Source organism: Etheostoma spectabile, chromosome 4, assembly GCF_008692095.1.
Source record: "Etheostoma spectabile isolate EspeVRDwgs_2016 chromosome 4, UIUC_Espe_1.0, whole genome shotgun sequence".
Classification (NCBI taxonomy): Eukaryota; Metazoa; Chordata; class Actinopteri; order Perciformes; family Percidae; genus Etheostoma; species Etheostoma spectabile.
The window spans coordinates 35840486-35854910 of record NC_045736.1 but is presented as its reverse complement, the minus strand read 5'-3'; the positions used below and the strand labels follow the sequence as shown (position 1 = coordinate 35854910).

General features: G+C 41.1%; 1 protein-coding gene across 2 annotated transcripts; it reads left to right on the top strand.

Annotated features, from left to right (window-relative positions):
- The first annotated feature begins 2725 nt into the window (after nucleotides 1-2725).
- mych (myelocytomatosis oncogene homolog) lies at nucleotides 2726-9056 on the top strand. Of its 2 annotated transcripts, XM_032513699.1 has the most exons (3): nucleotides 2726-2967; nucleotides 4563-5120; nucleotides 6275-9056. In XM_032513699.1, the coding sequence occupies exons 2-3, from the start codon at nucleotides 4577-4579 to the stop codon at nucleotides 6853-6855; spliced, it is 1125 nt and encodes a 374-aa protein (XP_032369590.1). In that variant the 5' UTR covers nucleotides 2726-2967; nucleotides 4563-4576; the 3' UTR covers nucleotides 6856-9056. The 2 variants fall into 2 exon arrangements, with proteins under 2 accessions (XP_032369590.1, XP_032369589.1); XM_032513698.1 differs by lacking the exon at nucleotides 2726-2967 and having other exon boundaries at nucleotides 3985-5120.
- The last annotated feature ends 5369 nt before the right edge of the window (nucleotides 9057-14425 follow it).

Here is a 14425-nt window from a genome sequence, read left to right as displayed (position 1 = left end):
ATATAATATGTATATACATATCATATTATTTTTAACATGTATTCTTCCAATCAATGTATTTTTATATATTATTAGACTATCATATGACCACCAACTGGAACTCCTTATGTGAAAATATCATAGGGCTTATGCGTTAAAGAGCTGGATATGATTAATATAGGCTGTATGATTGGTTTTACAAGATCCTGTGTCTGAGGTTGCCGAGAACTCATGTGAACCGGACTGACTCGCACTCTGATTGGCCGACATGTCCGCACGTGTAACGGCGAATCCTTGTCCGTTATGTAACGTGCAGTGCACGAGAGAGCCGCATGCATGGGGCGGATGAAGAAGGAGGGAGGTCTGCGGTATCTGAGTGGGACTGTTCGGAGTTCATTCATCCCAATGCACAGCCCTTTTAACCACGGACTTACTGCCATATATATAGCCTAGGCCAGGGGTATTCAATTAAAATTCCAAGAGGTCCAGATGGAGAAGATTTCAAAAAGCAAAGGTCCACAACATCACAATGACTAACTTGCGTTATGATTCAGTACCACAGCCTAATAGTTGTATGAAAATATGTAAGTATCCTAGTCAACAAACTACTCAAAATAAAAGTACAATTCAATAATATTTTAACAATATTTATCTTCAGATAATATATTTAACTGTAGGGATCATAAATAATAAGTACTCTAATAATACATTTAAAAAAAATCTTAATAAAAAAAGGCTGCATTTAAAATAAATTATAAATACATCTCAAAATAAAGTGCTGAATTTTATAAAAATGAAATAAAAAGTATAGCTTGAGTTTCCCTTTTACTCTTTAGTTAACTCCCTTTTACATCTTAAGTTTGAACAAATTTATAATCTCAACAGCTTTAACACGTCTTTTTCTCTTTCTTTCCCTTTTATATCCCACTTCCCAAATTTATTTTAATAATTTAATTTATTAAAACCTTATCCCAAAATCCAGGCAACTTTAAGGGAACATTCATTTGCACGTGTGTGAGCAGTGAATGATGTGTTAGGATCTGCTGGATCGTCTAATTGGGCTTTAGATCGTTTATTTTCTGTGCCCTCAGTACGGATGTCAGTGGGTATATTTGTCAAAGGATTTGTGCTTTGTCTCATATAGTGGCGCTTCACATTGCTGCTTTTAATAATTGCAACAGTCTCGAACATATGAACATACCGGTTTTGAACTGCCCGTGGGAAAATGAACATGTAGAATCTGTCCATTCTTGATTGAAAGCTCTGTTTTCGCTGTCCACTTTTCTTTTTTTAGAGCACGCCATGTAATACATTGTCTCTTTTTCGTTTCTTCTCTCCCTGTGTGTATATCTCCACTCTCGCTCGAGTTGCAGCGGTTATCGATATGCACAGTTTGATTGGCTTAATAGCGTCACATGACATGCTTTACAACGCTACTATTGCTGAACCAGTCCCATAATTACCAGAAAGGCACGCAGGTTAATAAAAGCGCTCCGTCAAAAGTCAATAATTCTCAATAGTATGGATTTTGATCCGTGTCGACAGTTCGGCGGCTGGGTCCGGATCCGGACCGCGGTCCGCCTATTAGTGACCTCTGGCCTAGGCTATACATTTGTATTTATTTTGCATTGTATGGGTTTCATTTTCATGGCTGTCTATAAAAGCGATTTATGTATTTTGGATTTTACATTTAAATCCACTTTTTTGGGTTAATTAACAGAAAATGTGCAAAAATGCGAAAACAAATAAATAAATAAAAAATGCAACAACCATCAGCAGCAATTTTTGAAAGGTGAGCACACAGTGTAGAACGTGACTATGCATAAAACTAAAGGCTAATTTCACGTAAGCCACACGTAGTGTAGGCTAACGGTAAGTGAACTTGTTTGAGAGCTGATTGCGCATACGCAGTAAATGCAGTAGCCTAGATGCTGTTTTGCTTTAAAGTATGGGTGACAGTTTGAGGCTAGTGTGTGGTTGTAGTAGTAGTAACAGTAGTAGGGCGAGGAGGAGGAGTTAGGATTTAGGATGGTGTAACACCCTTGCAAGAGTTGAAATTAGAGGACAACGTGGCTCTGGAAGCATCCAGCCTGTCTACCTGCTTGCCTGCCTGTCTCTCGGTCATAATACGAAGTAAAGGTAGACAGGCCGAATAGACTACTGTACAATACATACCTCTAACATGCCGTAAAAATACCAAACCTGCTTAGTCACTGCACCCACCACATTCCCCACTAATGACTGTGAACATTAGTTTATTCAGTGTGCGAAAGCCATTAACCCTATATGCATCTAAACTGATATTAACACCTCTTTTCACATGATTATTTTTATGAATATATCTTATAAATAACAATTGACATCGTTTGTTACTGTATTTGCCCTTTTTGTGGCGCATTGAGGAGAGAAAGACAGGCAGGCAGGGAGACAGGGAGACATGCAGTGAGACGCCCGGCATCTGCTCACAATCCACGTGTGTTTCTGTCCTAACTTTTTACCCGCCACCATTTTCCTGGAATCCCAGCCTACGCGGTATCACTCCGCTGGGAAGAAACCATAGACCCCGATTTCAATGCGAAAATAACAAGTATTGCCGTCGCCCCCGGTTTTTCCGCCAGGACTTGATAGAAACGGGAACCGACGATGGATATACAGGCTACATGTTGTATTGCCGTTAACGACATATCCTAAGTTTTGACGTTTTGGCGCGATTTTGGTCGCGGCGGAAGGACACGGGCGGGTAGCAGACATATAAAGTGGTGACCCCGACAGCCACACCTACTCTGTCTGTTCGTACCGTTCGGAGGAGAAGAAATTTGACAGGTGACAAACACCATGCTGCCCTGTCCCAACTTTAATTTCACACGCAGGAAGTCTCAGTCGAGCATATCATATTAGTTTTCCTCTCTGTGGACTTTATTCGGAATTTTCGGACGTTTCCGCAGTTTTTCTTCATTTTGAATTCCTCTCCTGTTAGAACAGTTGAAGGTAAGGACATGTGGCGGAATTGGGGTTAACTAACGTTAACTTGCACATTAGTTAACGTTGCACAGTTTTAGTCAAATCCTGTCTCCGTGATAAAATATGCTTTCGTGTATTTCTCTGTTGTAATTTTGCATTTCATGTGGTTTTAAGTGACCATTGAAAGAAAGAATGCAGGTTTCACGTGGAGACAGAGCGTTGCTCAACCCATGCGGGGTTTAAATGACCCGTGCACGGGGTTGGAGGTGTTAAATACTCGGAGCTTTTCTGGCTTATTCCTTTCCCACAGAAACGCTAACCTAAGGTAATAGATGCATGCTGACGTTTTTCGAAGATGTTTCGCTTTTCGAAATCTGGTTTAAAAAAAGGTGCACATTGTGTTTAGTTGTAATACTAACTTGAGTCTGTTGCAAAGGCTTGTATTTAGCGCGACCTAACGGGCAAGTAGGCTATAATACTTCAGCGAAGCTGCATTCAAAACCTCGTTGAGAAATGTGCATTTTTTTAGATGCTTCAGTTTGCATACACTAATGCACGGTATGTACATATCGCTGTCAGTACTAGTGAATGCCATGCATTTATATGCGATTATCAGTTAAGTCTCGTGTTGAGTGGGGAAAGGCCACCATAAAGGCGTAATTACGTAGTTTTTACTGTTTTGTAATGGCGCAGACTGGTCTGCATTTAGTACTGGCTCTGGTTTCCCAGGCGGTGATGGTAAAGGCAGGCAGTCTTAAACTCCCAGAGCCTGTCTGCACCACACACTGCTGCTTTGTTCTCCAACACAGCCTGCCATACATACGCATACCGTAAGACCCCATGGGTATACTACAGGATTTTTCTTTCTCAGTTTATTCCACTTTCAGTTATTTATGTCAACTCAGAGGTTTGATTTTATAGCATTTTTGACATTTTTTTATGCTGAATGAAGAGTTTACGGATGGTAGAAAATCAGCACACTGTCCTGACAAGTGTTATATACGAACCCCCTGGGGCTTTTTAAAACTACCCAGGCTTTGTGCTGAGCTAAGTAGGTTTTTTAAAGAAATTGTGAGTGTCTTTACCTGCATGGAGGCAGTGGGTCATGTAACGTTATGCGAAACAGCAGCAGAGGTTAAGTGTTGAGTAACAAAACGGAAAAACAAAAGCCCCCCCATCCTTTCTCTCGGGGTTTTGTTTTCCATGTCAGCAGGCAGCCAGGCTCCATTTACGGGTGTTTGATTTTTTTTAAAATTATCTTTATGAAAAGGAAAAATGCAAATTGTGGAAAGAGGTTTTACACTTTCTGCCCTGGTCTCTCCCAGCTTTTCCTATGATGTCATGGGGAGGGAGGGTTTTAAAGTTTTTGGGTGATTTACGGCCTCCCTGGGGAGCTGCGGGGCGGGGTTACAGTGATGTAAACACGGATAAAAATGGGCCTCACTGCCGGTCGGGGGTCAGTCTGGAAGAATTAACTTACACTACAACACGTTTTGGCGTTGCTGCTGTTGGGAATTACCACTTACTGAGACGGAGCTGCTTTAACCCCACTACTGGCTCAGTTTCTCTGGATTTAAACTGCGCCACCTCTCTGATTTCGATTGTGTTGTATCTTCTCCCAGATCTGCAAGCAAAGATGTTGCAAAGCTTCTCTCAATCGCAAGACTGGCTTTACTCTGAACCGCTGCTGTTTGACGATGATTTCTGCCAGAGTTTGATGAAGGACCTCCAGTCGCTGCCTACACCCCCTCAGTCCCCCCCAACTAATGCTGGGCAGGGCGTTAGTAAGCCCCTATCCAAGGAGGACCAGCTGAGCTATGTATCGGACATCCTGCTGGAGGACCACGACATGCAGCTCACCTGGAACTGCGACTTCTTCCACTCAGATGCTGCCGAGAAGGACGACGAGCCCAGCCAGCGCTGCTCCCCCCAGGAGGAGAGTGGCGAGGACTGCCTGTGGCGGTGCCTGGCAGGGGACAAGAGCCTGGAGGAGAAGCTGGTCTCCTCCATGCTCGGCTCCAGCCCACTGCTGTCTGAGATCCACACCAGCATATTTGAGGAGATTGCCGGCTCCACGCTGGACTGCCAGAACCTGATGGAAACTCAGGAGTCCAGCGAGGCCACATCAGACTATGGGTCAACCGGTGGCGAACTGTCCACCTATTCATCCAGTGACTCTGGTGAGTTCCGACCTCTTTTGTCATTCATGATTTTAACTCCTATGAAAGTTTAGCCAAAATGCTAAGACTGTTGTTGGGATTCTTCAATCCATGGTTCCTTTAGGATCAATTTAGTATTTTTTTTGTTGCTGTTGGTTCTAATGATTTAATCTCATTACTGCATTGTCATTGTGCATCTTATCAGTATAAACAGTCCCCGCCCAGAACAGTTTAACTGGTGTTTCATTGATCATTCACAGTTAATGCTCAGTGACTGTAATGTTTAAATGTCAGTAAGCCCAAATTGTTCTTTGCACTTGGCTTATCTGGACTCAGACCACCCACCTGTAATCTGCAGGAGCCTTTATTACTTGAGTATGTTGTTGCAGTGTTGGCAGGCGTTTAGCTGTTGACTAATATGAGTAGATGGGAGGTTTTAAGAGAGATAGTGTGTGTGTGTGTGTGTGTGTGTGTGTGTGTGTGTGTGTGTGTGTGTGTGTGTGTGTGTGTGTGTGTGTGTGTGTGTGTGTGTGTGTGTGTGTGTGTGTGTGTGTGTGTGTGTGTGTGTGTGTGTGTGTGTGTGTGTGTGTGTGTGTGTGTGTGTGTGTGTGTGTGTGTGTGTGTCTCAGTCTCATGTTCAGCGGTAATGGTTGCGGCTCCATCCATTACCTCCTAATGAGTCATTCTTCCAACTCTAGCATCCCTGGCTATTAACCAGAGAAGGCATACTTTCCCTTTTTTTTAAGGCCTTATTGTATTCTATGTTTTTAATTTTAGTATTTGAAGAATACATAACGTTTTCATTTTAACAGTGCTTTTTGTAGATACATTTAACAGGAAATACTTAATTATACATTTCAATGCCTCAAAACCACTGTTTATACATTAAACTGTTGCTGTAATCTTAAACTGCCGTCACACATTAATAGAGTTACAGTTTGCAAACAGTTGTAATCTTCTATATGTTTATGGCTGTTTTCACAGTAGGACAGATTTTCACTGATGATTGGTATCATTGTATGTGTGAGCCAAGCTGACATTGGTGTGCTGTGTACAGTGTCTACACTCTTGTTTTGGTGCATGTGCCATCACAGGACAGAGAACAAGGTCAGAAAACAAGGTTGTGCCAGAAACTCATCTAACCCATCTCTCGTTTCTTCTTCTCTTTCCTACAGAGGAGGAGATTGATGTGGTAACTGTGGTGCGCTGTTCCTCCAGCCCCTCCCCTCGGCCCTCATTGGCTGACCTGTCTGTCCGGCAGCAGAAGCAGGAAGAGGAGAAGCGAGCTCTCCAGCGTCACCACTTTGAGATCCAGCTGCAGCACAACTACGCTGCACCGTGTCCCGCCTCCCCGCCACCTTCATCCTCTTCATCTTCAAACAAGCGCTCGCGAGGCAGCGACAGCTCACCGCGCTTCCACCACTCTTCTCGCAGCTCTTCTTCTTCATCATCACGGTACCACCACCACTCGTCCCGAAACTCAACAGAGACGGAGGATGAGGAGGAGCGGCGGCGGACACACAACGTGATGGAGCGCCAGCGGCGTAACGAGCTCAAGAACTGCTTTGTGCACCTGCGCGACAACGTGCCGGAGCTGTCGCACAATGACAAGGCGTCCAAGGTGGTGATCCTGAAGAAGGCCCGAGACTGCATCTACGGCCTGGAGGAGGAGAACCACAGACTGCAGTCAAAGAGGGACAAACTCCGAGCTAAACAGGAAGAGCTGAAAGCCAGGCTGTCGCAGCTTCGCAGCTAATGGTGCAGGAGCGAACCATGGGCTCGGGATGGGGGGGGGAGAGACTTTGTACAAAGACAAATGGTTGAGTGGGGTTAAAGGATGGCGTGTCATGCTGCGCACAAAGTCGGACATTTCAAAGACTTTCTTGTAATGATATTTGGACTGTACTCAAACACAATATACTCATTGCCTCAGAAATGATCATTCTCATGCCTTGACTGCTGACTGTTGTAGAAAGTAGGATGTTTTTTAAAGTTTAAATGAGGGCGGAGTGAGCAGATTTCTATTTTTTAAAGCTTTGCTGAATGCACACTGAAAGTCTATTTGTTTTTTGTTTCTTTATTACATCCCATTTTGATGGGATACCAAATAGCACAGGTGAAAATGACGCAAGGCAGAAGTGCCTGTAGGGTCAAATAACTGTAAGCCACATCAGCTCAATAGTTGAATAAAACTTGAATATTGTGTGTTCAGTGTCTTATAGCCATACTAACCAGTGATCCCTCCACTCTGACAGGCCTTTGATAGTGGCTTCTAAGTTATTTGGTCGACTGCACTTCTGCCAGTTCCAGTTAAATTCTAAACCTGATGCTATTTTTTTTTTTTTTTGGATCAGGATAAAAGGTTGTTCAGTGTGTGTTCATGCCTGTTTGTCCTCAGGCGGACCCTTGGGCCCGACACCAATCTGTTATCAGGATAATTTTTGTCAATGACAGTACTGTATAGACCCGGTTTGATGCTGTACACATAACAATGCTCTGCCTCGGTTCAGTTCACCACCAGCTCAGTCACTTCGGAGTATGTGTGTGTGTTTTCTGGATTTGAAAAATCCTGGAAAGTACTTGTATTAAAGTGTGTGTGTCCTTAATTAACTGTTTGAATTTAAAAGTAGCCATATTAAACAGCATTCAGGTTGTGAGGAGACTGAGCTGGAAAGCGAACTGAATTGTGAGCCGTGCTGTTGTAGCAAATCAGCCAAAGTTGGGACGGAAAACCTCCGCATAACATTTGATTGTTGCGTGTCGGAAATGGAGTGACAGACCCATGGTGTCCTGACAGAAGGGTTCTAGTTGTGGAGGAAGCTGCGACAGCCGCAATACTGTGATATTTAGTTCCATGGCTAATAAAGCAGCCATCTTGCTAAGTGTAACTGTAATTAGACCACCATTAATTCAGGAAATTCAGAAATTGTTTGAATGCCTTGGGATTTTTTTTAATTTTTGTATAAAAGTCAGGGGCCCTATTTGAAACCTTGGAAACGGAAGGTTCTCTGAAACTGTTGAGCTTCGTCACATTATGAGGATGGCCGTGGATATGCGCTCAGTAACAGACTGACAACACTTTCAAAGCCCATGTGACACGAGAGCTTAAGCCTACGGCGACGACATTTTTTAAATTTCAAAACAAGATTTGAACCATGTACATCTTACATGAACAAGGGCCACTGATCAACATTCCCCTCCTTTTTTTTCTTTTTTTTTAAAAAGAAGAGCAGACTTTATTTTTGATTAAATGGACACAAACGAGCTGGGAGGCCAGTAATATTTTATGATAGTGTTCACCAGGAGCCTGGTTAGGATCCGCTGTTTTATTGAGATTGATCTTTGGCTGGATTTGATGTTTGAAATATCAATAATGGGGTGCAATGTTTAACTGAAGGCCATTTTACTCTAAATATCAGTTATTGCTAATGTTATTGCCAATGCCCTTTAGTGTGCTGTTTGTCATGAAATGTGCAAAGAGCAAACATTTGCTTATTGGTGTCAAATGTCTTAAAATGCATCTTGTTTTTTATGAATGGAGTTGTTCCTTGTTCAGACTTGGTGGACCAACCCTGGTTGGTAGGAATAATGGGAGTGGAGGTGTTCTAGCGGTAAAACCTGTTCTGCCTTGAAATGTATTCTGTTCAGGACTTCTGCTTTCCTATTTAATTATGTCACTGTCTAGTTAAAACCTAATCTGCTTTTAACATGAGTATTTTTCTTTTCTTCTTCCTATAGAGCTGTTGCTCTTTGGTTTTCCTTCCAAATGTCTCCAATATTATGTTTTCTTATTTTGTGGAGTTTCACTGGCAAAGAAACACGTTTGGAAGTAAAAAGTCAGGTTTTAACAAGACAGTAGAGATGATTTTTGTTCTTAGCATGATAAAACCTACCTCCACCCGGCTGCAGTCTGGTCTGTAGTGTTTTTCTGGTTGAAATATTGTACAGATTCTTTTTTTTCTTCTTTTTTTTTTTTCAAAAATGTAAATATTTGTTATTGTATAATAAATTATTTTAGACTTTTTTTTTTCTTCTTTTTTTTCTTTTGCTCATTTTGATTTTGAGGATTGAAAAGAAATGTTATTCTTTACCAAGCAGCACTTTGTTTTTTAAAAATATTGACGTAATTAAAAAATGAATGAGAGTTGGATGTCTGTGGTTTCATTCATCGCACATATACAATATAGTGAAACGTATCAGAGGTCTTACTCGGGGCTGTAGTCGGGTCCACCTTTAGTCAAGGTCCGACTCCAGAAGAGAGACCGAGACAGAAAGGACCACTTTCTTGCCTGTTCATAACTTCTGTGATGTGAGACCTCTTCTAAGATAATTTTTGCTTTGTCATTTGTAATCATCCAAAAGCAAGTGCAGAGTACCGCACTATAGGAGCAAATTAGGCCATATTATATACTTTATAACAATTTCACTTAAATCACGTAAAGGTGAACCCGATGTCCTAGATGAATTCAGAATCAAACTAATACCTGTTTGTGTTTTCTGAATGAGCGCGCTTTATCAGTGGGTTAGTTTTGAAGAAGCAAGTTACTTTAGAAAATAATAAAAATAAAATAAGCATACTGAGTGCTGGAGTTGTCTGAGACCAGCTAGAATATTGGTCATGAAGTCCAGTTTGAGCACTAGATCCATCAGTTTGAAGACTTATCAGATTCTAATACACTAACCAGTGTTTAATATGATTACTAATATGAGTCAGGATTTAAAACAACAGATTTAGCATGACATCTATCCTGATGATATTCTGAATGAGAGAATAATCCCACCCCCGAAACTGGCAAGACGTTGGAGAGCCTTGAGACTTTGCATGTCAAAATGTTGTCTGATTGACCAAACTTCAGTCCACACCATGAGATATTCACATTCTTGATTCTCACCATCACACACCTGACACCCTGTGCAGCGCCTCCCAGGCGTAGAGTTATGTGAAGAAGTTCTCAGGGCAAAGTGTGAGGCCGCCGCAGGTAGATGTGTGCAACCTGAGCTCAGTCCATGTGTCAAAGTGTGCATGTGGAGCAGGTGGAACGCGTGTTATCTACGTGCAGCGTCGGTGTTTCTTTTGAATTCACTTGTGGAAAAAGGTTGCTTCACTTAAACTCTCATTTACAGTGTCGGATCACTTTAGTAACACATTCACTCCATTTCATTTCATTCCAAAGAGTACAAAGTAACTGAGTCTTTAATCATCTTGCATCCACGTAAAAGCAGTCAGAAGGAACGTTAAAGGCATAAAACAAGGAAAATGATGAACAAAAAAACACACATTGGAAGTGTCCTTTAAGTAAAGGCTCAGCACTTTATTTTGAAAACCAACTTTTCAAATGGTCACAAAGCAACAGGGTCTGAGAAAGAATGTCAATCAGTAAAGTGTTGTATTGAGCAATATAAGAATAGCTGTAGTGTGTGTGTGTGTGTGTGTGTGTTTAGCTATGTAGGTCAACTGGATGTGACTGTCAGGTGTGTCAGATAGCAGCTAACAGATCGGTTAAGATGCTATAAAAGCCTTTTCATCAGCGAGCGACAGATTAGGTTTGTTATTTTATGAAAGAGCGCAGGGAGAGGCCCGATAGGAACTCTGCCAATTAAACACACACACACACATACTAGCTCAGTGTGTTTTCCTGCAAACTCTGTTAGAAAACATGTTGCTGGTGGAAGGGGGTGAAGGGGGTGGAGCTTTTCCAAAATTTAGCATCGTTGAGGCGTGCGTTTGGGTTTACATTTCTAATTTTCAGGCCGTTAGTCTGTATCTCTGATTGTCCTATTGCTTCTTGCCATGTGTACAGTTAAAATCCATCCATGAATGTCGGAGAGATCCTGCACCAACCAACCAACTGACTGACATTGATATCCCCAAATAACAAATAGGGACAATGTTGTTGATTGGCATATTCTTTAGCCAATCAAATTCTTTGACAGGCCAAAAGCCCTTGTCCCTTTGAAACCGGGTGGTAAGGGCCGGGGGTGAAAACATACCCCTATGAAAGGAGACACCACTTGGTTACGTCACCGTACATTGTCGCTAGCTGGCTGCTACATCACCAGAGGCGACAAGTATCGATCACAAGCTTCCAAGAGGCCGTCTGTAAGTGTGTCTATGTTGATGGCGTGGGTTTTGACAACAGTGTTCATATGCATGTATATATTTTACATTTCTTTTATTTTCACTTTGGTGGTGGTGGTGGTGCAGATGTTCTTATCTGTGTACTACTTAGGTCTGTCTGCAATACACATGTGTATACACACTGCATGGTGTGTTGTATATCTGTTTCTGTTATGTCATTGATGTTCATAACATCATATTCATCTTTAACAAAAAAGTTTCAATTAAGAACATGGTTGCATATATATATATACTGTATATATATATATATATATATATATATATATATATATATATGTGTATATATATATATTTTTTTTTAAATGCATGCAACAGGCTACATAAGCTGGCACCATAAATGGCTTCACTGTCTTTTTGTCTTTTCTACTACCATAAAAAAAAAACTTTATTGGAACTTATTTGATGTGTGGGAGGAAACAAAAAGAAATTCCAAGGCCACAGGGCAGAGTATTTGATTTAGTTAGATTTCAGGTGGAGTGTCACTTTAAAGTCAAACTGTAACCGACCAAGCCCAGTGTGTGTGTGTGTGTTTATGTGTGTGTGTGTGTGTGGGGGGGGGGGGGTGTACAGTAGCTGACTGTTTGCTTCTTATGTGGTTTAGTTACCAAAATATATTCTGACTCATTCATTCTGATTCACCACATTGTGATGTAGCGAATCCGAATCAGAGAGAGCGATGGGAAAATTGTATGAGAAAGAAGTAAGGAAGGATTGGATGGAGAGAAAAGTAAGGAATAAAGAAAATGACAAGTGAAGTAAATAATGAAAGAGCCCAGAGAGAGAGAGGGTTGTATCACAACTCGGTCCAAACCACAGTCTGAATACAGACATTGAGACACAATGTAATACACATGAATCATAAATGGAAAGATGGCCCTGAAACGTTGGTTCCAGGAATGCCGATGCAGTGAGCTGGATCTACGGCAGTTACTACGGATTTGACAGTCATGGTGAGGAAATTTGTCCAAACTTGTTAAAATGTCCAAAGAAACCACTCAAACCACTACATTGGCATATTTAAAATAACCATAGTCCATCAGTACACTCTTTTTTGACCAAATCTGACAAGATATGGGTAAATACACAGCTTGCCATTAAAGCTAGCTTGGTATGCATTTGGCTCCAGGCAGCTGTGTAAATGCAGATTTAACAGGAGTGCTCTAGAATATGCCACAATATGAGTAAATACACGTTTGTTTGTGGCTTGTGCAGTTAGCGTTTAGCTACACACGGTGCTTAGCAGTGGATGCTAAAGTTGACTAAAAAAGGAATAAAAAAAAAACATTTTTGAGAAATTGATCTTAATGCCTCAATTGAAAAAAATGAGGAAATTCCAACCTTTAAGGACCCCAATTTTCTTTGTGAATAAATAATATTTCATAAATAAAGAAATGTTCTTCCGTAACATACAGGGGGCATGCGTATACACACCCCTATGTTAAATTCCCATAGAAGGAGGCAGATTTTTATTTTTAAAGACCAGTTATTTCATGGATCAGGATACTATGCATCCTGATAAAGTTCCCTTGGCCTTTGGAATCATCATCACATATTTGATGATGTGGGGCTATTTTAACAAAATGCCCCTAAAAGAAGCATCATCTGGCGGTGCCTGTAGCCGGCTCACAGGAACCTATTGGTGGCTAAACAACTGCCGCCGGTGGCTTGCGTCCCGAGCTCTGCAGCGGCTAAATACAACCAGCAACTGTGACTCATTTTGTGTTTATGTTACAGTGCTTTACTTTAGTTTAAAATACCTCTACTTTAGGGATATAATATAATATATGGTCTATTGGTGAAGTAGTACTGATTACGTTGAGGGTGGGACACACATTGTTCCCACCAGGGATACAAAAGAATTCCGCAGAGGCAGGGATATGTAGACCAGAAAAGGGGAAATACCACACATCCCCTCCAGGAAAATTGCACACAGCGAAAGGTCACTTACTTTTGGGTGTCTTTCTAATCATGTATTTTTTTCTTATACTTTGCATTTTACCGTTTTTGGCATAAAAACAAGGACCTTTACAGCTGCTCAGATATTGAAAATGTCTTATACTGTAGACAAAGTAAAAGACAAAGTGTTTAAGAAGTGAATCGCCGACAACCTACAAATTTCTCATGACCTTCCGGACGTCACAATCCAAACAGCTTAGCTGCGGCTCAAAGTTCAAACAAGTCACACTAAACTTTGACTTTGTTGTCAAACTCATACGTTTGCCTTCGGACATTCCCACTCAAATGATGAGTGAGATTGTTTTTACTAGACATTGATTTTCCCTCTACTACCACTGAGCTAATAGACATGCTGTGTAACAAAAGAAAAGAAAAAGCTTCTTTCGAGGATTCAACTTTTTCAGCTTGTTCCAGTGTGAAATTGTCATTTCTGACACAACTGCGGCAGTTCATTTCCCCAGCCTTTCAGTGCGTAGCAGCTGTTCTCAGTCATCATCTTCATCATCATGTGTTCACGCAGAGATGGTAAATCCACATTTAGACTGGATGTGACTCAACAGCCGGTGACTCTACCATCCTTCTAACGTAATCTAAGGCTGACGCAGCTGCCCTACATTCTCCTCATCTGTAACCCATTACCCAGAACCCTTTGCTCTACTGCCTACTTGCTTTTCTCTATGTGTGTGTGTTTCTTTGTCTCTGTGTGCAGTCATTCTTGTTAAACAAGTTTCATGCAGAGGAAATCTATGCAATTTGACCCAATGCCAGCCTAAACTAAACTGAGTTTTCTTTTCAGAGAAATTATGATAATTTTGGACACAACAGGAAAAGAAAACATATAAAAACAATGACATGAAATAGTTAATTTGCAAGTTTACAAACTAAAACCAGACAAATTATGGTATTATTGTATTGATGCAACAGAAAAAAAGACAAAAAAAGAAAGAAAAGTTAGTTTTATTGGAGGAGAGTTATGTTCAGTAAACGCAATATTAATAATAACGTAATAACCTTTTTTCTGCCACAGGGCATTGTTTTGCAACACAGTAATGCAACAGAGACCTAACTCATATTGATTCTTTTGCACCTTAAATGAATGTTTCTGAAATCGTTTTGGTGGTTCATTAACTCGTAGGAATGAGACATAAGAATAACGGTAATATTAACAGTAACAGACAATTCCGGTCCCAACCTGTAGGGGAACAAAGAGGAAAAGTGCTTTGGTGCCTAC